Below are 26,866 nucleotides of genomic sequence, written 5' to 3'. Positions count from 1 at the left end.
AACGGAGTAAGTTTTATCTACCAGCAGACAGGCAGGTCATTTATATGGTAAATCCGTGGTGCCACCTGAGCTGCTTAAGATGGGTAGACTATATTTTAGGATAAAGGCAGCTACTATGAATTGAACGTGTGTGTGTGTGTGTGAGATTGTGAATGGGTATATGTCTGCCTCCTTTCCCTCCCTTTCTATCTGTGATAGAGAGACCATGAGAAGTAAAGGATTCCAGAAGGATTATCTGATTGTTTGTGGAGATTGAGAGACCTCATTCCCAGCAAAGGGATTATTTGTATATATATATATGGGTGTGTGTGTGTTTGTAAGAGGCAGATAGAGGAATCTCTGTGTAAGCCCATGACATTGAGGAAACCCACGGTCAAATCCATGCTTTAATTCAATTTGGCTTTCATTAATGGCATTATTTTTCCCAGCCAGTGTGACTTGATGACTCCTACACAGCAAGGAGAAACAAACATCTCCTCACAGGCGCCCATGTGAAATATGTTAGAGGAGATGCCTGTTTATTAAGCTAAATTGTGTTCTCAGAATGAGCCACTTTGTGCTCTGAACGAAAGGGGAAAACAGCGAGTTTTCCCAACTTGACCTTTGCCAAAGCAAGCGGTGAAACAATGCGGCCAATGATCTGGAGCCTGTCTTCGTTTTATTAGGCCTAATTCCAGCAATGCTTGAGCTGAGAAGAATTTCTGTGTGACTTAAGCCTCGTCTACTCACACCGGGTCACAGCGACCCCGTGGTGCATCCAGGGAGGATGAAGAGAAATATGTCGAATGGTTCAGGCATTTGCCCTGTGGGTCATACATGGACAGTTTCTTTTATTTGTTTGGTGGGGGGGGCGCATCCCATCATATGACCCGAAACCAACGGCTAATTCTCCTCAAACGTCGTATCACTCTGCAATCGACTCTACCTTCGCTGTGGTAACCCCGAGGCTTAGGTCACAATATCTTTGGATGAAACCAGTGCATCGAACCAAGACTACACTGCAAGAAAAAAAGCAATTTATGAAAGAATAAAAAAAAAAAAAGACGAAGCAGATCATTTGTACAAGTATTAACAAGAGAGAGAAAATACCAATAACACAAAATGTGCAAACTGCAATGATTTAAAATTAAAATACAACAAACCAGGACAATTTGACGACTTAAGTCAGCTTTTCAGTTATTCAAATTCCCATTTGTTACTCACTTTTTTTCCATTTTGTTTCTTCCTACTCCCATTTCTGTTTATCTTTTTCTCTTTATTTCTCTTGACAGTCGATTATTTTTGGAGGAATTTTTCAGGTAAAGGATTATAAAAAAAAAAAGAAATCCTCATATCTCTGCAAAGTTGAAATAAGTCACACATAAATCATTCACTCTACGTCAATCATCTATAGCAGGGTGTAGATGAGTGGAAGATGACTTGCAGAAGATTAACGCGAGAATCGGAAAGGGGTGTTTGAGTATGTTATTGCTGATGCCGCACAACCATCTCTTAGACTTACAGAGAATTGACAAAAAAGTGAAAACAGTCAGTGAGCAGCAGCTGGGTGGACAAAATGCCTTGCATCATCTCTGACATCATCCTCTGGACAGGTTTTTTTTTTTTTTTTTTTTTTTTTGAAACGTTTTGTCTCTTCTCCAAGAGACTTTGTCAGTCTGAAGAGTTTAAGGTAAACCAATTAAGCAACCTATTAAGATGATCAAAAAGTTTTACGGTGACAAACCAAACCGGTTGCTCGCATGCAGAAAAGGACCATCAGGCTACCAACTCATTGTTAGTACTAATCGCTTATAGTTGCTTCAAAGGGCGGTTTCGTGCTCGCAATACCAGCATTGTAAGAGGGGTACGATTGGACCTGGAGGCCTCCACCCCTATTTAATGATTGATGGTTTCTCTGCACAAAAATGGTTTCCTTTACGCACCTCTGAAACCGTTTCTTACCTATCCAGAAAGAGAACATCTTCACTCCTGAAAGAGTGACCAATGGCCTGCAGATTAGCGTATGGTCACAGTCCTCCTGGCATTTAACAGCATACGCAACATTGCTCTGATCGTGCCGAGGGATCGGATCTTTAGAGTAAACCAGTCTCTTCATTAATGTGTTTTGGGATTTGAAAGCCACTGGGACATCATATTAAGAAATAAATGTCTCAGTGCCTCTGAAATTCCTACAGCATATGTAATTGCTACATGGTCTAGGTCTGGAGTCCTCGTTTTTACCCAGCGGCTGACTAGAGTCTTGTTTGGGTTTCTTGTCTGCTTTGAGGAAAACCCAGTTGCCCATAGCTCTTACAATGGAAACCAGCACTTTTATTTGACCAGATTCCATCTTATAAGGTGAAAAACACATTTGGCACTGTTTTGGCACATTTGACAGAGGTCCGTCTAGCACACTGCCTATACTAAAAACTTTGTAGAACAAATAAGCTTCAACTTGTTCAGTCCAGATTTGCAGCAGTTATAGCCAAAATGGGGATCTATGAAGTCAAAGGCTTCTCCTATCTTTTCAAAATGGTTTTCATGGTGTTTTGCAATGTTTAGAAAAAAATTTAGGCGAGGCTAAAAAAGTATTTTTTTTCTTTGACTGAATCACCTGTAAATCAGACATAGTGACATTTGCAATAGTTTGGTTTATTTGTAAGGTGGACATTTTTCTTCAATGCCTTACCTTCACACAGGTGCCAAATGTTTGCATTTACACTTATAGCTGTAGAGCATTACTTGATTTATATCAGGTTTGTAACTTCAGGCAGAATTTGCTCCTAAACCCCTCTGGGCTTAACAAGTTAAAATGTCCGGGTATTTTAAAACGTTCATGGTACTCTTCACTCTAACGATATTCTCTAGACCTTTTTTAAAGAGAAATGTGCCCACAGCATAACAGATCACCCACTGTGCATAAGGGACCAGTGGACAATCTTCTTTTGGCTTTGAGTTCTGGGGTGACCATCATCTGGGTTTTCCCTACATGTAATTGATCAATAAAAACCAACACACCCTGCTCCTTCCTGTCTGGCTGACAACCAGGCTAGTGGCTACTGTGTTGTGCTGCTCTCAGGTAGGAAGGAAAACTAGAGATGACAGTCCCGTGTTGCCCATTTAGCGTCTTTATTGCTGTATTTATCGACTTTCTTTCAAAAAGCGACTAGCAACAAGTCTAGAGGCTTTTTCTGTGCTAATGGCACTGTCACTACCCGATCCGTACCGGTAGCACGATCCGTACCATCAGCTCATTTGCGCAAGCGCAAACAGAATAACTTCCTGGTCGCCAAAAAAAATTAAGTAATTACCGTACTGAAAATACTTATTTCTATACTTAAATCATTAAATAATGCTAAACTATATCGTAAATAAAATATTGAAGACTTTTCTGAAAGAAATTGATACGTTTTACATCCCCTCCATTGTATTGCTTGACGTCATCTTTGGATATGCTCAGAAGTCCGGGAAGATATCATTGCGTAACGTTTATCTGTATTGTCTGAATGCACTCTGTTAGTTTTATTGCTTGTTCAAACAGGACTGGAGGGAGCTCAAAGCTGAGGGAGTTAGAGGAAAAGAGAGCAGAAAGGGGACCAAGACCACTCTATTTTTAAATGTCTATTCCTGACTTATAAAGTTAAACACGCATCCATCCGTCTTCCTCGAACAGCAGATCTTTGTTTCCCATTTCAACGAGTGACCAATAGACAAGGACTTCACATCATATGTTTACCCCAAGGAAACAAGCAGACATGGATTACAAAACACAAGATGGACTGAGCAACTGAAAACAGGGATAATATAAAAATACATTTGTTACATTTTACCAGATTGGTTGTTTTTTGACTGCAAAATCTTTGATCTTGGTAATCTCGTTTTTGAAATGGGAGAACCCTGCTTCTCCCATTGAATAAATGTACAGAATAAAATGTGCCATTTTTTTTTTATTATTTACATTTCCAGTAAACAAATTGACCTTTTCTTTATTTAAGTCTTTCAAAATATCTGTACCAAGGGTACCAAAGAGGAGGAGAGCCCTGTATATGGAATGGTAAAGTCTTAAACCATGGCAATATTTAAGCAGAGAAAAGGCTTAACCACATATCAATAATAATGTTTAAGAAAGAACACAAATGCTGAATTCAGAAATACGATGCTGAGAAGTTTTTGTCGTTGAGAACCATTTTTTTTTTTGGTCCGTATGTGTGTGTCTCTTTGAGGCCACCGTACTCTACATACTAGGATCGTCATTAGCACGGCAGCTGCATCAGTCGGTTGCTGTGACATGTCAGCAAGAATGCTCCGTATTAACTCAAACAGCCAGGTGGGACTTTTTATCCAAGACTCCTGCGCTTCAAGGCTGTGCTCAGATAATGAGCAGCAGGAACAAAGAGACGGGGGGGGGGGGGGAAACTTGAATAGGAAAGAAGGATGTGGAAAAGGAAATAAAAGAGAGGTGGAATGACATCAATGCGGTGTAACGGAACAGCACATGAAAAACCAAAGCGGCAGTGAGCTGTAGTTCGGATCGGATCGGGGAGGAGAGGAGATGAGAGGGGGCGAGCATCTCTAGCGTGAGGAGAGAAAGAGGTGTGAGGATGAGCGAGTGGGAGTCAGGACTCGGTGTATGTGTGAGGAAAGGAAGTTAAGTGCGATGCAGTGTGACTGACACCCGTGTCTGGAAGCAGCGAGGAGCTGAACTCTGCTGATGACTTTCTCCCGTCCTGCAGAGACAGAGACCCACTCAGCTCATTAAAACCTATAACAAGTGTCTAATGCTCAGCCCCACGTGTGAGTGTGTTGGTTGCAGGGCTTTTGTGTGCCACTGGGAGACTTTATTTAGAACGTGTGTGTGTGTGTGTGTGTGTGAGGTTTAATGCAGTAGTTGTGCTCTGATTCTAAGAGTATCTGTCTGTGTACGTGACCGTCATAAAAAAATCATATGATCGATGTCTCCTCTGTCCGCAAACAGCGATATATTCCTTCCACCTTTTCATGATATATATCCACGCTGCTGGGATATGTGTGATGAATTTGGCATTGCACAGATCCATCAGTCTGAGACAGCTGCGTTGCCTTGACACACTTTTCAAGGCGAGCGCCACGTGTCAACGTTTTCTCCCCGAAAGGCTGTCAATCTGACAAAGTTCAAGTCACATTTGTGCGCAATTTTTCACAGAGCGTCAGTTTTTGCTGGCACGAAGCCTTGAGATAATGCCATCAAGGACAGCGGAGTGTCAAAAAAAAGCGAGCCAGGTTGGAATTTCGCAGCCTCACAAGTACATCAGTGTACCGCGTGCGCCTTAAGCGTCGCAGCATGTTTTCTCACCTCGACAAACCTTTTCGTTGCCTCCTGCATCCACTTGTCAGTCACTTTTGTGAACCTGCCGCTCTCTCCGGGACAATTCTCAGGCCTCTTTTTGAGAAGGGTCAGGTAATTAACAATGTATTACTAGAGATGTACTGATCAAGCTTCCCTTCTGTCTGACTTGACAGTTACAATTTTGACCAATTAATTTATTTTTCCAAGGACAAAAACAGATAATAGTAGAATTGCACCATTCAAAATGTAGGTGCTTATTTCCATTCTCTGGGGTTTTGTACAGCTTTGAGCTCCCTACACTGATTTTTGCTCAATTCAGATTTTTGTAAGAACTATAATATACATTCGCATTCAGTAAATTTGAATAATATGGAAAACCTTTTCAGTAGCTCAACCGAGTAATTACCTACAGACTTTGTGTTTTCAAGCCTTTATGTTAATTTAGATGATTTTCTGCTTACACCTAATAAAAGCATGTGGGCTTAAAGGTTGTTAATTTCAAAATTAGTTCATTCGAGACTGAGATTATGGAAATAGACTGGACAGATATGACTGTAGGCAGAAAGATATGTGAAAACGTAATGACAAAGTTCAAATCTGTAATTGCATGCTACAATAAATCAACGCTACAATAAAGAAAACGTAATTTACCATGGTTTAATTAATTGATTTGGGTTCTGATGAAGAAAAGAGATTTTGCCCTAAAAACTTATTTCAAATCAGGCCTCTTAACGAGTTGCATTATATGTACAAATTTAAGAAATAAGGTCACCACGCAGCTGAGAGCTGCTAGAGCTTTTTTTTTTGTAGATATGATAAAAGAGGCAAGGTTAAAACTGTAGAGTTTTATGGAAAAGTATAGATAAACTCTCAGGTAAGGCAAATTCAGCAAATGAGACAATTAAATAAAAAAAAAATCCAAGGGGAAGATGAACCTGAAAATGAGGTAATTGCATTTTTAATGCGCACTTTTTAAATTCAGTCTCGAAATAAGTAACATTTTTACAAACCAAACACATTTTAACATGTACTGCAAGTTTCCTTTAAAAATGTAGAAAAGATTATTCTAGAGTTATTATTTTACATTATCTTTAGCAAATTATATTAGCTATTTGCTACATTTTGCTGATTAGCAGTACTAAAACTGCAGTTTTCACATGTGTTCACTAGAGAGTGTGAATCTTAACCTAAAATCAGCGATTTCAAATAAAGAAAGAGACTTGAAAGCTCAAAAGCATAAGACAGGACATCTTTGCTGCGCTGTGTTTAGCCTTTATTGCCTTGCTCTCTCTTGCTCCTTCGCAGCCTGAGTTGACCGCAGACTTTCTTCTGACACCTCACTGATACAGAAAATGGCTAACTTTGAGTCTGTTTGCCTCGGTTACATCGCCCCCGCACCAAAGAGTGTCACTGACAGCCCGACCCGATGGCGATAACGTATGATGTGTTATCTAGTAGGGGGGAAAAGATTGAATGTTTGAGCTCACCACCGGCTGTTCACCAGTCAACGCAGACGATGCTGAAAGTGATCAGTGCATTTCTAGATAAAAGTAGAAATTATCCGCAGGTTCTTTAATAGACGTAGTAGTTTTGAATTCAACAAAAAAATGAAAATGCCGTAACAAGATTATCCCCATCTATGCATCAAAGCAAATGCCCCTAGCCTGTATCAGATATTTATTGAATTAAGAAAAGAGCACATCAAAGTATAGCCTGTTAAAACATTTGCAGAGTGGAAACGGAGGGAGTTCTTGCATTTAGCGAAAAGAGAGAACATTTTCAGATGTGTCAGCGTTTGACTTGCCAACATTGCATCAACATAAACTACGGCAGCTTTTGTCCACATTCCCAAGCCAGCAAGGAGCTCCTGGCTTCTGGGAAGTTGATTATTTTATAGATGCTGTTTTGGCACGCACCCTTTCGGAAAACCTCTGCAAGTCATTAGAAGGCTATTTGAATAAACGTGAACCTCCAGCAAGCACAGGGATAAGCCCCGAGGGGTGCTGTAAGTAGTAAATCCGCCCGCATCACCTAGCAGGCTTAGTGGAAAGTCTTGCTTCCTCGTGCGTACAGAGACTACACGGGCAAAAAAAAAAAAAAAAAAAAAAAGATAGCGCGTACAGACTTAGCAGAGATAGTGAGCTGCAGTTGCACGGCAGTGAACTGCTGGAAAAAAACTCAACATTTGTAAAGTAGAAGAGAATTAATAATCCCTTTTGAAGTTGACTGGAGGGCTCCTAAAACACCTTGTGAAAGTTCAGCTCAGAAAGCTTGAGGCGTGTGACTGCGGGATCTGGTCAGAGCTGTTGTCGGGGACCGAAATAGAAAGTCAGGGAGCAACAGCTGAACAACTGCTCAGATGCTCCCTGCGTTCGTCAGACAACGCAGCCTCGGATACGTCTCACAAACGCGTCGAGTGTTCCCGGGGTCTCATAAATCGCAAAGCCTCAAAACCACATCGCCACCTCCAGCTTGGTTAAACACACGCTGAGTTTGTACAGTGGGCTAATACCGTCTTTTCCCCCATGTCTCCACAGCTGGCTCTATAAAACAGCAGCCAGCATTTCCTGCCTTGAGCCATTCCCATGCTCCCATTGTGGAGCGGGGATTGCAAGCCTCCCCTTTTTAAATCCCACAGTGGCAGACGGTATAAATGAAGTCGCTTTGCAGCCTTAAGCGCAGCGTATAACACCCTAATAACTTTCTGGATGTCTCGGCGGAATTAGGCCCGGGCTGCATCTCGTCGGTGGGTGAGTGCCAGCCGAGCAGAGCTAATGACAGCTAATGACTGTTTACAGTGACAGGATCGTTGTTATCCCACCGCCACCGCCGCTCCCTCCACCTTCCGTATCCCACACCCCCCCCCCCCACCCACCTCGAACAGCTCCACCCTCATCCCCAGCTGTTATTATTATTATTATCACCACTCCACTGCTTTTGATAAGTCTCCAAAGACATCCATTTAAGTGCTGGCTGGATGAAAAACTCTCTCCGTTCCAAGTGTTTATGCCAAAATGATATTTTTCTTCTTCTTCTTCTTCTTCTTCTTCTCACTTTGTTTAAGTGAGAAGGGAGTCAGAAGAGTGTGTACTCATGTGCAAGCATCCTAACTCTCTTGCCAGCTTCTCACGTGTGTGTATGAGTGAACACGCCAGATGATGGAGAACAAATTGAAAATGAGATGGCTTGCAGATCCACCCCCCCCCCCCCCCCCCCACCACCACCACCTCCCACCCCCCCACCCTCCTCGTCTCAATCCATGTGTGGATGTGTGTCCATGTGGTTTGTGTGCGTCTGGTTAATTTATTCAGGTTATTTTCTCATCTCCAGACCCATGCAAATGAGGTTTGGTAGAGAAGGATGACAAATGTCGAGATGGAAACAGACAGCCCCATTTCTGCTTTTTCTTGGAACGCCACCTTCTCTTTGCTTTGTCTTCACTCGGTTTACATTTTTGCATCCTCACAAACACCTGGTCCCCCCGTTTATTGAAAAATCCCACCTTTATTTTTAGATGGGGAAAAAAAAATCTCACCTTAGGAAATGAGTGTTTTCTACAAAATGCATAATTTCTAATTTGTTGTTTTACTTTTTACAATAAGAGTACAGGAGACATTTTTAATTACCATAACTTTGTATTTGTCACTGAACGAGGTTCATATCTCTCTTCAAACCTGGAAAGACATAAGAGCATGCCACTCAAGTTAGGCCGACACGCATTGATCTTGTCTTAAATATAGATCCTTGCCCATACTAGTCAATGGAAATGGTCTTCAGATACATCGCTTGCACACATAATCAATCACATTTGGCCAGATTATAGAATTACTGACTTTACTATGCAAGCAGGTAGTTCATTTTATTTATTTTTTGTCAGCTAGCGTTGGCCGGACAGACTTTTAAATGTTAAATCCTTTCAAAACGCCATATGTGATGGTTTCCCAGATGTGTTGTTTGGCCAATCTTTCACACCACATGACATTTTAAAACTGTGCTCTGTACAGACCAGCTGAGAAATAGCTAAACTTAGCTCAGGCGCCGCCCCCATACAAATTGTAGGAAAGAAGTGTAGACACAGTAGAGATAAATTACGAAATACAACTAATGATTACATCTGTTTTGATAAAATGTCGAGTTTTTATTTTTCAGTACCCATTCCATTTTGGGTTTATTTGGGGTTATATTTTTGTGTGGGCCTAATTTTAATATTTCAAAGCTGACCGACGCCGGACAAGTGAGTGTGTATGTATGCTTGTAACCTTTTGGCTTCCATGTGACTTCATGCTGGTCTCTAATTGGTTACTATTTGTTACGGCCTCTCAGCACCTTTGGACAATCGGCGTGTTTTGTGTAATTCTTCATCCAATCATGTTTATTCATCCCACCTGTCAATCAAAGTCACGGCAGCTCAAATGCGCAGGGGCAAATGTCACTCAAACATGTAAATGCTCACGGAGCAGTCAGACACCAATGACAACAAAACAACAGACAATGGTGCGGTAAAGGAAAATTTGGTCATTTGTTTACAAAACAATAATTTCACGAGGCTTTTTTTCTGCTTGGAATAAAGCAGGTAGAGGAACTTAAACTAGACCAACCAGACTTAGTCAAACTTTTCTCCTTTCAAAATTAGAGGTACGGTGCGGAACTACTTTCGGTGCAGTTTGTATCCCATGTGTACTTCCTGGTTCCTGAGCCAATCAGAGGAGAGTTCCCAGGGTTCCCAAAGAGCGCAGCATGCAAACCTGGTATTTTATCTTGGCAAAAGAGCAGCAGCCTGCAAACATGAAAGCCAATGAGAGAAATGGACCAGAAATAGAACAGAATACAACATTATATACCTATCCTGTGAAGTAGAAATTCATTCAACGGATCATTGAGGAAACGGTATATAGGTAGCTGTTGTCAAATGCTGGTCTTTGACCCTTTTTGGATGTCAGCGGAGGGAGGGGGGTTCCGACACATTAGTTGTCATTATTGCCTATCACCCCTTTAAAGGTAGAGTCTGCGATTTTTCCAAAACTGTAAGTCAGTTGCTTTTTGGAAAAAATGCGCAACACTGTCTAGTCTGCTCTTCTGGTCCTCGAGGGGATTGAGTGGAAAAAAAATCTCCCAAATCCACTGTGGTCTAATTTCTTTCTACTGAGGCATTCCTCTTCTTCTCATAAAGTTGTAGACAGTTTGCTTCTTGTGACTCTCAGCCATGTTCCAAGTGTACGGTGTGAGCAGCGGAGCTACAATGAACGGCTAACACTGACGCTAACCGCTAAGCTAACCGGATACACAAACACTAGAAGTGCGCAGCCAGCAAGCGGAAACTAACAAGGAACGAGTACACACACTGGTGTTACGTGAGCATGTCAGAAGGATCGGCATGTGGGACAACCAGTAGATAAGGCTATTCCCCCGGAACTTGAAGGACAGAGGGGGGTGAGGGCAGAACCAATCACTGCCATTCGGTCCGAATGACAGTGATTGGTCACAGTTTTTACAGCAGCTCTGCTTGTGTGCAGATTGGGCTTTACAAGTAGAAAATGCCAGGAGCCTTGTTTTGATTTATCGTGTCAAATTAGTTACGTTTGGTCATTTTAAAGACTTTTCCTCTTGATTTATCTTTTTGTAAATATTGGTTTCTCTCTACAAACCATCTTTGTACACCTGTACACAACTTCCACTCCTTTAATAACTTGGCCAAATCATAAAAGAACTTAAAAAACAAGACTGGGCAGGGAACCACATTTATCTTATCTTGATGCACAGTAAGGCTTTTGAGAACTGTGGCAAAGACTGGCATCTTCACCTGGTTCCCAGGTTCTCCATGATGGCTATTAAACTCTAAATTGTGTAAACATGCTAACTGGTTGTTTGTCAAACAAATACCACATATTCGAGGAGCTTCAACTAAAACTGTCTTTTTGTCAAGTGAGGCTGAGTTTGAGCATTTTGCCAGGAAGCTCTCCAGTTGCAAAAAAAATGATGATTTTATTGGAAAAGCTCTGCATGCCCACTGTTATGTACAGTGGAAGATGTATGATGCTGTGGGTACATAAGAGGTTCTTAAAGCCTTGTCTGACTACATAGCATGGGGAAGTTTTTGAAATACCAGTTTTTAAACAAAAAAATGAACAAAATCGACATGTAGAATTCAGCAGGTAATCTGTGGGATAAATAAGGGTACCAGTAACGGTGGTCGTGCAAATTTTAACAATTATTTTCAGACATTAGAATTTTTTTCCCCCACTGAATTTGAATTAAAGGACAAATTGTATTTTGGTCTTTTATCTATCTCAGATTATGCTTCTGCAACAAAAGACGAATTAATGTTCGGACTTTCGACACATCTCTACCAGCCGTGCCAACAAATTTCAAAGCGAATGTGCTCCATTGAAATCTTGCCACGGTACAAAAAGCCTTGCAATCATCACAATGCATCAACCTCAGGAGGGTCCCTCTCACCGTCGTCGGCGAATTTGCTGTGACAGTTTGTTTCCATACGATAAGCTTCCCCGAACCGTTTCCGCTAAGCTGAACAGGTTTTCCCTCCATTATGTTTGGTAATAAGGGACCAGGTCTGCGCTCACAACTGCTGCTGATACCACACACACACACACACACACACACACACACAAACAAACAGGGCGGCAGCATTGTCTCCCAACCTTTTGTAGGTCGGTGTCTGTCTGTTTGTGGTGGTGTTGACGCATTAAATGCCTTCTGCATTAATATGGATGGGTGTAGGTTCAGATGAGTCTCTGCAAGCGTGTGTTTTCCAGAAGCCAGACCGCCAGTGACAGTGAGGAGGACACAGGCTCGTAGCTCTGGTGTAATTGGTTTCAGATTCAGCGTGAAGATGCCATGTGTTGTTGTTCGGTGGGAATTATCATAATGAAACGTGCTCTCTCTTTGTTCCTTCGTGCCTTTTGGCCCTCTTTTTTTTCTTCCCTCATCCTCCTCTCTGTTCCAGCTTTTTGCCTCGTCTGTTGCGAGCGTCCCCGTAATTGTTTTGACCATGCACATTTCCTGTTAACCCTGCTTGTCTAACCCTGTTGTCCCCCCCCCCTCCCCTCCTTAATTTGACCCGTTCTCCCTACAGAGGTGCCGGTGTCGTCTGTGCTCTGTCTGTCGTCGGTCAGAGAGCTGCCGGTTCAGGTCAGGGAGCTGTACGCACAGGGCTTTGTCCTGGTGGCGGTTCACCCCTTCGTCCATCCCTGCGGCCCTCGCCACGCTCACATCCAACGGCAGCTCCACCGGGCCGTCTTGGTCCGGGAGACACACAGGTGAGCAGATCGAACGCACCCCTCGTTTTCAGCGTCTGGTAACACCTCCGCTTAAGAAAGTAGTTTGCACTGTAAATATCACCAGTGTGGGCTGATTAAGATAAATGGGATGATTAGCTCGGAGCCAGATTTAGCTAACAATTAGAGGGTGCCTGCTGGTGTGACTTCATTGTTTTGACACGAGAGCCAACAGAGACTCATTATCACGAGCCTCCTCACCTCCTTTTGTTAATGTAAAATTAATTGTGGGCGATCCGGCCTCTTAAAACGGCTTGCTTTAGCCCCCTATCCCAATTCTTTCACTCCTGTCTGCGTCGTAACACGACTTACGGCCGCACTGTGTAGGTATTTCATCCGCAACCTACAGCTTTCGTACGTCAGCACTTTGACTTTTGGGATGTATTTACCTCAAGTTTCATTCTAAAAATGGATGTAACCTAGATAAAAACGCGGGTAGAGTCAGGGTTTGCAGATGTCAGGGAACGGCTTTTGTGGTGTAGGACTCAAAACATTCTGGCAAGAGGGAGGGTTATGATTATAGTCAATTCAACAATCAAAATACTTCGGAAAATAGACAAGGAATCTCAGGTGGAGCACAGGCACACTTGGGATGTTACAGAAAAACTCAAGGGCACAGGGTTGATTACTTGATGCAAGGCAGGTGAGTCTGATTAACCGGCTGCAGCTGCGGAGAAAGGAGGGAGTCACCGATAACTGGAGGGATTGGCTGGAGAATGATCCTAAACGAACACAGACAGATACAGCGGATATGAAAAGTTTAGGCTACCCAATTAAAATGCCAGGTTTTTGTGGAAAACACTCGACAAAACAAAACTTTTTCAGAAACTGTTCATCGTTTTAATGTCACGTCAACCCTGGTTTATTCGATCCTGCAATAACTGGGTTGCACATGTTTCCACACCCTTAAATGAATACTTTAGCGACCCTTTGATTTGGTTTCGGGCCTGAACAGCAGATATTCGTCGATGGAAACGCAATGCAGCCCAGTGTCCTGTGTCCCGTTTCAGGCCGGTCCCAAGCATGGATAAACGGAAGGGAAGGAAAGCGTCAGATGTGTGATAAGAGCATCGGCGAGAACGAAAGGCGAGGTGTACAAACAGGGTGGCGAGAAACAGCGATGGTGTGCGGTGTAGAGACAGTGGCAGAGCTGGAGGCAGCAGAGATCAAGATATTGAGGATCTCTTTGAGAGCGAGGAGGATGGATAGGATTAGTAATGAGAACATCAGAGGGACGGCTCATGTTAGATGGTGTGGAGATAAAGCCAGAGAGGCCAGACTGAGATGGTTTGGACATGGACAGAGGAGGGATAGGGATAAACATCGGAAGGCGGACGTTGAGGCTGGAACTGCCAGCCAGGAGGCTTAGAGGAAGACCAGAGAGGAAATTTATGGATAGAGTGAAAGAGGACATGAAAGTAGTTGGTGTGAGAGAAAAAGATGCAGAAGATACAGTGAAATGGAGACGGGATTTGTTGCGGCGGCCCCTGAAAAGGGCAAAGGCAAGAGAAGATTGTGAATGAAAATGCATTGCACTGTACTAACATGTATACACTAGCTACTGTAAGTGTTGGCTTGAAATATTTTATGCTTATATAAATTATAGAAATTACATTTGGACTTGTTTTCCTTCAGCTTGCAATTTCTTATTTTTTCAGACTGTAACTCAGTTCTTGAGTATCCTGTAACTACTTTTCCTAGTGCCTACTATTGGTTCAGACTGCAGATGTTCGACACAAACAGGCGAGAGCACATAGCCCCATTATTAGCATCTCTGTATTGGCTTCCAGTTCATTTTAAAACTGATATTAAAGTCATTTTACATGTGTCTCTTGTGTCTGATGTCGCCTAACAGAGCTTCTGCACATGTACGACCCACCTTGTTCTCTTAGATCCGTTCTGAAAACAAGGTAAAGTCCAGAGGTGTCAGGGCTGTTGCTGCTGCAGGTCCAAATCTTTACAAAACCTTGCCCTCCAGATCAGGCAGGCTCCTCCAACTTTTAAAACTAATCTGAAAAACTAATTTTCCTCCTTGGCTGTCACACCAGTATAATGCATTTACTACAGTTTTTATACTAAATGTGTTTTGTATTTTTCGTTAAACATATCTCGTTAGTGTTACTGTTCAGCACTCGGGTTTGTCAGAAAGTTTTATTAAAATGCGCAATAGGTTCAACATTCAAGAGGGAAACCATTTTCTCTTGGTGGCTGTTTTACCTGTGATTGTTCTGAATTTTCTGTTGTAAGCTTCAACCAATCTTTTAATTTTCAGACACGCCATCTTTTTTATCTTCTGCCTTTTACTTAAACATCATTTCCTGGTGTTTTCAGAACTCGCAGAAAGTTGGTATGAACAACGCTTCGAACATGACAGATGTCGCTGTAATAAAACCGGTCAACTAGAAGGGACTGCCGGTGATCAATAAGGGATTTTATGTTGTTTCCGCAACTTTCCTTTTTTTTTTTTTTAGAGTCCAGGGTTTTAATTTGGTCGGTTAACAGCCTCGGACATAAATGTAAATTGCGCTAATTTGAATTGTGTGCACACTCAAACACTGGGCGCACAGAGAGGTGCCAGGCTGCTCCTCTGATGCCCCTCCTGCCAAGCTGTCCTGCTGGTTCCTGGCACCTGTCACCGTGGAGACGGCTGATTGCATCACCAGTGCTCGCCAGAGGGGAACGGCGCACTGAAAGAGAGTCCATCTCTCCATCCTTTCATCTGTTTCCTTTAGCGACCATACCTCACACACGCACACACGCACACACACACACACCTTTTTTCCCCCTTTTGTCCCGATCACCCCTCTTTGTCCCCTTTACGCTGCCTTTTATCTCCCCATCATCACCATCCCTTTCATCAAAACCATAAAAATGAAAGAGAGGGAGGAAAAAAAAAAAGATAGATCCACTGTTTCAAATCTAGCTGCGAATGTCACTCACGCCTCAGAGCACAAGATATTACTGCGGCCTTCCCACTGACCTCAATCCAAATCTGAAGAGGCGTATCTGAATGCGCCTTTCATGATGGTGCCTTGCAGTGGGAGCAAAAGGAAATTTGGTTCCTTTTTTTTTCTTTCTTCTTCTTTTCTATCTAATAAGGTTTTTGTGCCCGTGGTAAATGGGTGTTCCCCTTAAATGGAAAATTCCCCTTCCATCAGATTTGACATTATGTTTCTGCAGCGATCATTCTGGGTCAACAAGTGCTCGCGAGGATGAGCATGTCATCCAGAAGCATTAGAGCCAAGCCTCGTTTTTGAGTGCAATGTTACTGGATGATGGTCTGGAACTACTGTGGTTGTGACAAAATGCGAAGAAAGAGAAGAAAATGACCAAGTTTTTTTTTTTTAGTCTAGCATGTTTGACATTTTCTGATAAGTACGACCTGTTTGACCTGACCTAAATGACTCGCTGGCGTCTTCGTTTCATGTCTCACCTCGCAGTCAAGAGAGAAGCCAGCTGAGGTGGGCGAGAAACCGTTTGGAGACAGAGGTCTGCGTGGCCAGTCAACAAGCCGCAGACCCAGAGGCCATCCAGAACTACGTTAAGAAGGTCAGTTCCAAGAAGAGCACGGCCGTGACAAAAAAGGGTTCATTTGTTCTCTCATTGTCTCCCTGTTTTATTGAACCATAGTATAGAAAAAAACAAAACATTTCTGAGAACGTCCCATTGTCACCACATTGTGCCTATGCCTTGCTTTATTCAAGGGTGTAGGATAATAACCCTGGCCTAGGTGATCTGAGCTCCAGCTCTGCCTTTAGGCGCATCAGATACTGTAGCATATGCAATTTCTGTTTTCGCACATTTTGAAAAAAAAAGCTGCTGCATGATCGTCACAGCCGACAAATGCAAAACATTGCACAGAGGTGCCACTGCTACAGAGTTTATGCGACTGCTATTCAAATGTTGCAGCCATAACCAAGAAATAATGTCGATTGCTTAAAATATGAAAGACGGATAAATGTAAATAAGATGTAATGGCTTAAGTAAATACATTTCTTTACTAATAAATTTTCAAATACTGATACATAAGCCATTTTTAAATGTTCTGAAAACGTCAACCTTTTTACTCATAAAATAAAATATCTAAACCGTGTTTTCTAGCTGAGGAAAAGGTTGGGACACCCTAGCGCCTTGATGGGTAGTCTCACCCTCCTGACTAGAATAATTGCTTCTTGCAGAAATTTGCCAGTCACTGAGATGGGACCAAAACTAGACTGAGTTTTGCTGGAGCAAGAGAGGCCACTGTGAATGCCCATGGAGCCATTGCTAAAATATTACATTTGATAGAAATCTTTAAACAACTGGAACTACACTGTTTTTGTCCATTTGCTCTGTATCTTACACTCCTTCTTTGATACTGATACATAAACCCTTAGCTTTTGCATTTTATTCCAGGATAAAAAGGACCAACTCATGTGGTTGGAAATTGAGCAAGTACCAAATAATTTATCTTGGGACTGTACACACCGTGTTAAACCTGGTAAACAGTAAACGGTTGAAGTAGCGGACAAGGAAGCGGTAACAGCATGGTTGCTTTCCAGCCAACACGTCATCATTGCTACAAATAACTCTTTCCTTCGTATATCTTTTCAAAGAGATGGCCTTTCTCGTCAGCTTTTAAAATGTTGTTGTTCAAGGTTGTTTTTGAAAATGTTTGAAACATTGTTTTCCACTCCTTTTACTGGGACATTTTTAGATTTTTCTTTTGGTAGCTAAGCCACTCAACGCTATGATTCATTTAAGCATAAAAAAGCCTCCCAGCATGAACATGTACTTCTGTCACCACTTTATTGACCAGGCACCAAAAATAGATTTGAAATTACACTTTTAGGTAATTTGTTTCCAGGGACCCAGATCTAAAGACTTTTTTTTCTCAATTTATTTCACTGCATCCATTAAAAAAGGATAAAAATAAAAGTTTGAATAGCATGAAGTAGAATTTTTTTATTTGTTATTTGTAGGGTTTGCAACATGTCTTTATTTTCGTTGGGGGGCAGGCAGATTATAAGTTACATTATTAGGAGTAACAAAAATCAATATCTTTAATAAATTCATTTAAAAAAAATCTAACATTTTCAGTTGATCATGTAATGTTTGCTGTGTTTCAGTTTATTTTACTTGTTGAAATATGCAGTTAATAACAAATTCCCTACAAAATAACATATAAAGTTTGTCTTGAAAGTTATTTTCTTGATACAAATATAACGCCGGTTCAACACTTCTGTAAAAGGCATCGGTTATTCCCCAGACCGGCATCAGAGAGCTATGAAGAAAAAAAAAATGTTGCCACTGTCTCCATGAGCTATGAAGGAAGGCTGAGAGTAAATAATTTGGAGACCAGATCAGACGACATGTTTGGCATAAATGAAATATGATGTTGCAGAGAAAGAACCTCATGCTCACCGTGAAGCAAAAACCCACGATGGGGAGTTTGGCAAACCTCAGATCCTCAGAGATTTGTAGGAGGAGGCTACAAGAGCCCTCTCCCTGAAGTAATGTTAGCTAGCCATTTTGGAGCTTGAGTGTCCTAACTTGTCCTTATTTGATATTTGTTTGTTTAATGACTAAAACAAGTTTATTTTTTGTTGTTTGAGTAAAATTAAATTCCTTTCTTTTGATGAGATCGAAACATAGCTTAGACATCAATATGTTTAGATTTCTTAATAATAAAGTTAAATATATTTAATTGCCTGTTCTAATGTAATTAGCTGATTAGAGTGTGGCACCAGGTGTCTTCAATATTATTTTCACAATATTCCAACTTTTCTGTGATACTGAATTTGGGGTTTTCATTAGTTGTCCATTATAATCATCAAAATTAAAATAAACACTTAAAATATACCAGTCTGTGTGTAATTAATGAATATAATATACAAGTTTCACTATTTGAATGGAATTACTGAAAAAAAAATCAAAATTTTCATAATATTCTTACTATATGACCAGCACCTGTAGATCTTATCAAGGGGAAATTAAGCATATTTGTATCACACCAAGTCCAGCCATGTTAATGAAGTACTTATGATGATCCCCTCTTTTTATAGAGTGTGTGTATCAAAAGGAAGTGTATAAAATGTGTGCTCCTGTGTGCTCCTTTGCCATCACACTGATCTGTACACAGTCTATGAGGGCTAGCAAGTTGTCAGATAAATATCTGTATTATTAAAAAATAGAGTGGGATTCCTTTCCGTGGCAGCTACTGATAACATTCAGAATGTGGAAGTGAGTGTATCTTCATCAGTACAGATGGAGCTCTGCATAGGGGAGTATGAGCTAACGGTTGGTGCAAATGTGGTTTATATATATAATGTGTTTCTGTGTGTGTCATTATTTACGGTTTCTCTGAGGTGTGGCGCTCTTGACATAATAAAATCTAATAAAATCTGAGGCAGCCTGTCTTAGCTTAGCAAGATATCTAAGTATTACAAATGAGTATCAAATGCACAGAAGGGTAATGTTAGTTACAAGGTAGACTATTGTGAAAAGGGTATTAAAAAATATAAAATAGGTTCAAAAGCTCCCAAAGGATAGAGAAAATTCTTTAGGACCAGTCTGAGTCTTTGGAGGAAACATCTAAAGAACGAAGGTGTAGCTCAAGACTTTGGCACAGTCCCATATCTGCTGCTAAACTTCCTCTCAGTATCTCCACTCATGATTTTGCCAGCAGCCCTACACTGGGAAATGAAAATGTGCTCTATTGAATAGATTTGCATTCGAACACCCAGCAAGCACAAAGGAAAACCTGATTGGATGGAAATCCACATCACTGAGCATAATGTGATAGGCTCCGTCAACGTGACATGAATAACCAATCGGATCACAAGCTGCCAGCGAGAGTTTGAGATAAGAACCGAGGGAGATGCAGACAGAGAGGGGGCACATGGTTGGTGTGTGTGTGTTTTGAAATCCTATACTTCTGTTTTTCCAGCTCGAAACCAGCCTGCCCACTCTTAGCGTCCCTCTGGACATACTGATCAGGTAAACCAGTGCTGGGGTCTGTAAATTGTGTTCGTGGGCGCTGGAGAAACCAGTTCAGAGTTGCTGCCCGCATGCGTAGATGAGTGAAATGTCAAAAATAGTGGGCGATAGGGGAAGACGTGCCTCATTATTGTTCTGTGGTAGTTCAGGCAATCTGATTTACTCTCTCCCCCCCGTCGAGTCCGCCTAAAACCGTCAGCCCAAATATCAACTGACAATTAAGCGGCGGAGCTCGGTGGAGGGGGCAGCAAACACACGTGCCACATGAATGTGTACAGATAATGAGGTCCTTTTGTCATTTGAATATTTGATCTTTGCGGTTGATTAGGTGGGCCGTTATTGCAAAGAAAACCCACCTTGCGTCTGTCGGCCTTTGTTTGTGTGTAAATTAGGCTTTGTTTGTCAGAATAAAAGGAGCCGACGCAGCAAATTCATTTGTGCCGCTGTGAAAGACGCCCTTTCACACGAAAAAAAAAAAAAAAAAAGGAGGAACACAAAATACCTGCAACTAATATTCACCACAAGCAAGAGAACTACAAAAAGAAGATGGGGGGGAAAAAGAGAAAACACTGAGCAGGTGAACTGTTCTCCCGTGCCGTTATAGTGGACTTAAACTTTATGTCTTTACCAGGCGTGGTAAATTACTGATGTAAACACAAAAATGAGAGGTAGCCTACGTGGTTTCTACGCCCTGCAATGAAACGTAGCAGATGAGAGTTAGCTTTAGATGTTAGCCAGGTGCACTTACTGACGTGATCCGTAATAGTTTTACTGTTTCAGCTCAGAGCCCCAGGAACAGTTTTGATTTAGGAAATTCTTTACCGTTAAAAAAAAAGTGTGAACCATTTTTTTCCTGTATTCAAAACCTCATCTAAGTTAAAAGCTGACTGGGGAATTGTTTCAGGGTTTTAATTACTGATAGAGAGGAAAGTTAGGGGGACTTTATAAATGCCTGTGGGGAAATGTGTCTCTCTAACAACAGAGATGAAACAGCCAATGAACCATAAAAAAAGGAAAACATTTAAAGGTGAGAGGTTAAAATACCCAAGTATCAAGATTGGACATGAATCCTTGGAAATAATTAAATGAAAGGTCTACCAAGGCCCAAGAACGAGTGTAAATACAATACACGGCAATGACAACTGTTTGGAAACAGTCAAAGCAGGACTTGGGACTGAAGGAGGATGTCATTAAACAAAGGGAGTCTCCGTTGTTGCTGACTGTCGCAGCTGTCCCTGACCTGTTTTAGTTCCTCTCCTCAACAGGTTAAGCTACCTAAACATTACACTAATGAGAAAGTTCAACGATTCGGTAACAGTCGTAAAAAAGTGTCATCATTGTTTTGTATTTTGGGTTTTTATAATCTAGAAAGGAGGTGATTTCTAAAGACCTGGCAGCTTGTGTTGGAGCGGGACAACAATTCAGTAACTATATATATATATCGACTAATGGTTGTCTGGTGTGATAGAAAACAAAGCGTCAAAAGTTCATTGGAAGAACAGTTTTCCTTTCCTTTGGATTCTAGCCTAACAAGTAGGTTAATATTAGTCATTTCATCCTCCCAACCAATCACAACGCAGACGCAGAAAACGCGCCGTCAACGAAGCTCCGCCCCTTTCAAAGAGTTCACAGAGCAGGCGTTCTTTTTTTTTTTTAAAAGCTTGCAATTTTGGTAAAAAATTGGTTAGGAGCAAGTGGTGAGTTTGAATTTGGTGTTTGCGTTCCTTATCTAACAATAGGTTATTAAGCAACAGCATAAAAAGGCCAGGGCTGCACTTAAAATGCATGTTTTGAATTTTTATCTAGCAATCAATATGATTTCTATTTGATCAATATGCTTTTCTCTATATTGTCCAGCCCTAGCTTATGTCCCTTTTTGCACAATTTTTTTTTTAAAAGAATCTTAGTGTTGAATAAATGATTGTCCTAAGATATCTTTAAGAGTGCACCTGTTCACCATTTGGAGTTTTAGCAGATAAACTAAATTAAGTGTCTTGTTTAATGAGCCTACACTCTAATATAGGAGTCAGTCTCTTAGCCATGGCTGCTCTCAACAACAACAACAGAAATCATAATCTATTTTTTTTTTCTCATTGCAACTTTGTACATTTTTATGGACTTTGCCTTTGGGGGGAAGTGGGCTGACACAGTGTGGAGCCCGGGGATCGTTCTGGGGCTAAGAGGGGAGCGTGTGGCAATCTGTGGACCCTTTCCAGGACACAAGTGCCCAACTACTAGGCCCCCACTCCCCATAATTATCTGAATAAAAATGGAATCTGGCATTTGGAGAAAACGGTCACAATGGTTATTTTTTTTATAGACGGAGAAGAGCATTGGTCCTAATATGATATGATATTGTGAGGAGCACCTTTGAGCACTGGGCGTGAAGAGAAAAGGGATCACGTCCTTTCACAAAAGAAAAGCCCATGCAGATTTCCATATACCATGTAACCCATTAACCATGATGGGTGTGTCTGTTTTACAGATCCAGGATGTGGCCGAACAAGGGGCGATGTTTGTGGGTTTCCTCCAGCAGCCAGGCGGAGGGCCGTACTTTCTGGGACACTGGGACCCGGAGGAGTTGTCGTCCTTGCATTCGAGCCCGTCGCCGATACACCGGCAGCCTTTCAGCATGAACACGAGCCCGACGGGACCGGATCTGCAAGGTGAAGACGCCGATCTCTGTTGCTGCGAATCTCAAGAGACGGATCACGGGGGTGTGGAGAGTGACAAACCGGACCAGAACTCCTCCGTCTCCAGAAAACTAGACTTCAGCCCTCCCAAACACACCGTGAACCTCCCTCATAACCCAGCGGAGCTTGGTGATGAAACAACAACCTCACAGACTGGTCCCAAGGACTCCGGTAAACCTCGTAACCACATCAGTTCTGATGCTCGCAACACGACAGAAGCCCAGGGGAAATGGTCAGGTCTGAGCCTACCAGAACCCGCCGTGGGGACAAGGCCGCATGAGTGTAGACTACAAGAGATTAAACAGCACTTCACTGCATCCACGGAGAAACATCTTAACCTCTCCAAACAGAGGGAGAGGAGAGTTTCCAGCCCAGACAGCTGGCTCAGCTCTCCAGAGTTGGAGCGCAACCGTTACAGAAGATCTGACTCGACTCACGCGGATTGGCAGAGACACGTGACGACGCAGAACAACAACCACATCAGGCTGAAGAACTGTGGGAACGACACGGGTTCAACCTCGCCACCAGCGCAGGCTAGTAAGTAAGCAGAAGGGTGTTCTATGTTCCCGAAGGCGAACGAGCCCATCAGCAGGGCGTTCCCTCCGCTTCACGTTTCTGATCTGTTTTGTCTGCAGGGATGCAGCTGTTTGCGCTGTACAACCACACAGAAGAGCCTGACACCTCCCTGAGGTTCTACTCCCTCAGGGTGCCTCTCCACGTTCAAAAGGAGGCGGAGGCCATCACGGACGTCGACGCAAACTGGCTCGACCACATGACGCAGCATTTTAGCAGCGGCGCGCAGCTCATCGACGGCTTTTTCCACCTTACAGATGACCACGGTGTGTCCTGCGTAGTAATTATGCCGATCTCTAAACACTGTCTGTTCATCGTTACGTTCCAGGCCAAGCGGAGTCGGCCACAGACGTTAGGGCACGAACATGTGCCAGTACCTGTTGAACTTTTCCACATTTTGCCAGGTTACAACCACAAACCTCAGTGTTTAAACAAATAAAAATCTGAAACATGTGGCATATACTTGTATTGACCCCTATTGAGTCAACACTTTGTAGAGAACAGAAATGCTTTTCCATTCTTTATATTGCCAGATAACTCTCATCTGTTGGCGCACATCTGTGACCATCAGCTTTCAAGCCTCGCTCATTTGGACTTCGTCTAGGCCGTTCTAACACATAAACATGATTTGGCCTGGTTGTACGATGGAGAGCTGCTGTTCTCCTGGAAGGTGAAGCTTGAGGCCCTTGCTTCAAGCCATTTGCAGTCTCTAACATGCATTCCTCCCGAATGACCCTGTATTTTGATTCACCCATCAGCTCAGACTCGCTTCCCTGTCTGAAAAAAAAAGTATTCCCACAGGGTTATCTGTTCATGCTAATCCATATTGTTAATCTTCTGCGAAACAGAGCCAAAAACTTGCATTTGCACCTGCTGGTGGATGTTTGCTCTGTCCCTACATTGCAGTGTACGGTGCTTCTCTGATTAGTGCTCTGCTTGCCTACTGGTTTAAGTGGACGGCCATGTCTTGGTAGGTTTGCGGTGTTCTCATACTCGTTCCATTTTCAGATGACAGATTGAACGGTGCTCTGTGAGGCGTTTACAGCTTGGTGTATTGTTTTGTAGCCTAACCTAGTTCTCCATAACTTTCTCCCCGACTCTGAGACTTGATCTTCTCCATGCTGTTTGTTCTCAAACAAATCTCTGTTGCCTTCACAGAACAGCTGCATTTATATTGAGGTTCAATTCCTGAGAAGACTCTTGAAGGATTTTATGTACCGTATTTTTCGGAGTATAGGGCGCACTAAAAACCCTTACATTCTCTTACAAAACGATGGCGCGCCTTATATATGATCGCCGTTGTGCTTACTGACCAATTTTATGTGGTACAATGGGCTCAGAAATCTGTCAAAATGTGGAAGTACGACTTTGGTAAGCAACGAAGCCGCTCCACTCAATGGATACTCTGAGCATGACGGTACACTGTGTCACTACCTGATCTGACCTCTGAGCTGTCTACAAGACTGCCTGACTGTAATGTCTAAACTAGAAGTACATTCATGTAAGGCAGCCCTCGCCCGTAGTACTCGCTAGCAACAATAAACCAAGTAAGTTAATTAATATAAAAGTTAAGTCTATTTTGGCCTCATGGTAGAAACAAGGCAGTGTAGTACAACTACTCTGTCCTCCCGGCAGAGACGGATAGCTCTCTCTCAGGAGAGAGATGTGTACAAGGAGGGGCGCACTGCACTCATTTCTTCAAATGAGTATATTTTTTCGTTGGTTTGAGCAGCTAAGTAAGACTATTTGCCAAAGAAATGAGTATTTTTACCCCTAAAGTAAGATTTCCTGCTCTTGAAATAAGACGATGGAGTGGAATTGTTCTTATTTTAAGTACAAAAATCTTATTCCATTGACAAACAGTCTGATCTACCTGTTCAAATCAAGGAATAATACATTCATTTCAAGAAAAAATTACTTTTAGTTGCCTTTTTGCAGTGTGGAGTGATATTACACACTTGTAAAGAATTACTAATGCGCATTAAAAACTAGTGCGCCTTATGGTCCGAAAAATACAGCAGGTCCATGTGTGCAAAAGCGGCTGAATAGAAATGTACACCAGACTTTTCAGGTCTTTATTTTACACAAATTCTTCTTCCACTTTATGGCTATGTGCTACTTTATCTTTGTATCAAATAGCATCTCAATCCTGTTGAGGTTTGTGGTTATAATGCGACATCTTGAAAACGTTAGTGTTTCAGGATGGGGAGTGACGGCTTAGAGAGCAGAACACTTATTACAAGGTTCCTGGTTCTAACTCCAACAGGCTGCCACTCTGGGTCCCTGAGCAAGACCCTTAGCCCCAGAATGCTCCCTGGCGTTGCACAATGGCAGCCCGCTGCTCCGTGAAGGACGGGTTAAATGCAGGGGACAAATTTCATTGAAATGTATGTTGCAATAATGATAAAGATGATTGTTATTATTATTACATTTGTAAGCCACTGTAGGCTGGGGATACTTATCAAAAGAAATATCCCTGTGGAAGCTGTGACTACTGTAACCCAGTTCCAGATCCAAATCTAGCATTCATTTTAAGAGAATCCATATTAGTAGTTGCTCTACAATCACTGCCAAAATAAATCAAATTTCTGATCCGAGTTTATTGATTGTGGCGTCCATCCGTCTAAATCTAACCTGACAATTTCCGCTGACTGGATGAAAGACCCTTAAACTCTTAGCATCCCTGCTGTGTAACGCGATGACACGCGTGGTGCCATCGGCCCAAAGTCCATGTCTTGTCTGACGAGTCGCTGCTCAGCTGCACATGAATGGAGCAGGCTTAATCTGACGGGGGCTTGGATGTAGAGTGAGAGGATGGGGGACTGGATTTGAATCGCTTACATCCGCCTGTTTGTCTGCGGCTCTGCTTGTTTCCAGACAGCGGCGTTTCATCTGTGGACAGCGTCTTCATCTTGCAGAGCTCGGCGGAGGACACCACCGACACCTCCTACGACGCCATCGTGGTTGAGCAGTGGACTGTCATAGATGTGAGTTTTCAGTGCCGTGTTGGCTCTGGTGCCGCTATGACCTGGAGGGGCACGTTTTTTTCCCCAGGTTCTGAGAAGAAAGACGCAGCCTGAAGAGCGTCCTGGGTACTTAGCTCAACTTTTCTTTAATGCAAAAACGGGCAGCTCCGTTTCTATTTAAACAGAGAATCATTATATAATGTACAGTTTTAATAATATCAAATGCAACATTAGTTACACTTTTTTTGTAAATCTAGCAAGAAATTTCTCTAGGGTCAGAAATATACATACTGTCTCAAACATAGACACATCCCTGGAGACAGGAGCTGGAGACAAAGTGACCAGCAAGTCTCTGGTATGATCCTGGGTGGATATTCAATCGTTTAGCTTAAAGACTCACACTGACACCTCCTCAAACATCCTGTCGTTGTGGCCAAACAGCTCAGTCTCTGTGTAGTCTGACTGTAAAATGGAGGACATTTGGTTTGTCCACGTAGGAAACGGCAAATTTTTGCATCCAATAATTGTTTTCATAGGTAAGGGGGGGTGTGTGTTGTCCAGTCCGTCGGTAATGGTCCAGATGCATTCTAAAATCTAAAAAAACATGAAAGTTCTGACCACACGGGTAATGTAAACATTTGCTTTTCGTACACATTTGAATTATTTTTGCCCTTTCCAGGGTGTCGTGGTGAAGACAGACTACATCCCGCTGCTCCAGTCTTTAGCTGCATATGGATGGAGACTGATGTGTGTGCTGCCAACGCCCATCGTCAGAACAAACAGGTACGAAACCCCCCCCCTTCCAGAACGTCAAGCAGAGAAGAGCACTTGATTTGTTTAAGGTATTCACCTTTTCATCTCGCTGACAAACGTCTCCTAAACCTGGCCGGGTTTAATTGCGGCTTTGCCTGATTGTTGATTCTTCTCATCCCAACATCTTGTTGTTCTCGTTCTTTTTCGGGAGCCGGACTGACACTGGAGCTGGGACATGAAGGACAGATGGCTCCAAGATCTGACAAATCCTGATCATATGCTCGTTTCAACATGAAAAAAGCT

At 42.4% G+C, this 26,866-nt stretch overlaps 1 protein-coding gene across 1 annotated transcript in view; it reads left to right on the top strand.

The window, feature by feature from the left end:
- The window catches only part of rftn1a (raftlin, lipid raft linker 1a), a 46,112-nt gene that overhangs the window by 17,971 nt on the left and 1,275 nt on the right, over positions 1-26,866 (top strand). The window contains exons 3-8 of the mRNA XM_012874195.3: positions 12,399-12,582; positions 16,041-16,149; positions 22,064-22,808; positions 22,907-23,110; positions 25,722-25,831; positions 26,490-26,593. Coding sequence (XP_012729649.2) covers positions 12,399-12,582; positions 16,041-16,149; positions 22,064-22,808; positions 22,907-23,110; positions 25,722-25,831; positions 26,490-26,593 — 1,456 coding nt within the window. The remainder of the gene's footprint in view (positions 1-12,398; positions 12,583-16,040; positions 16,150-22,063; positions 22,809-22,906; positions 23,111-25,721; positions 25,832-26,489; positions 26,594-26,866) is intronic.

The sequence above is a fragment of the Fundulus heteroclitus genome, chromosome 13 (genome assembly GCF_011125445.2).
Source record: "Fundulus heteroclitus isolate FHET01 chromosome 13, MU-UCD_Fhet_4.1, whole genome shotgun sequence".
Classification (NCBI taxonomy): Eukaryota; Metazoa; Chordata; class Actinopteri; order Cyprinodontiformes; family Fundulidae; genus Fundulus; species Fundulus heteroclitus.
Note: the sequence above shows the minus strand (reverse complement) of the source record. Positions and strands in the feature narration are given on the sequence as shown.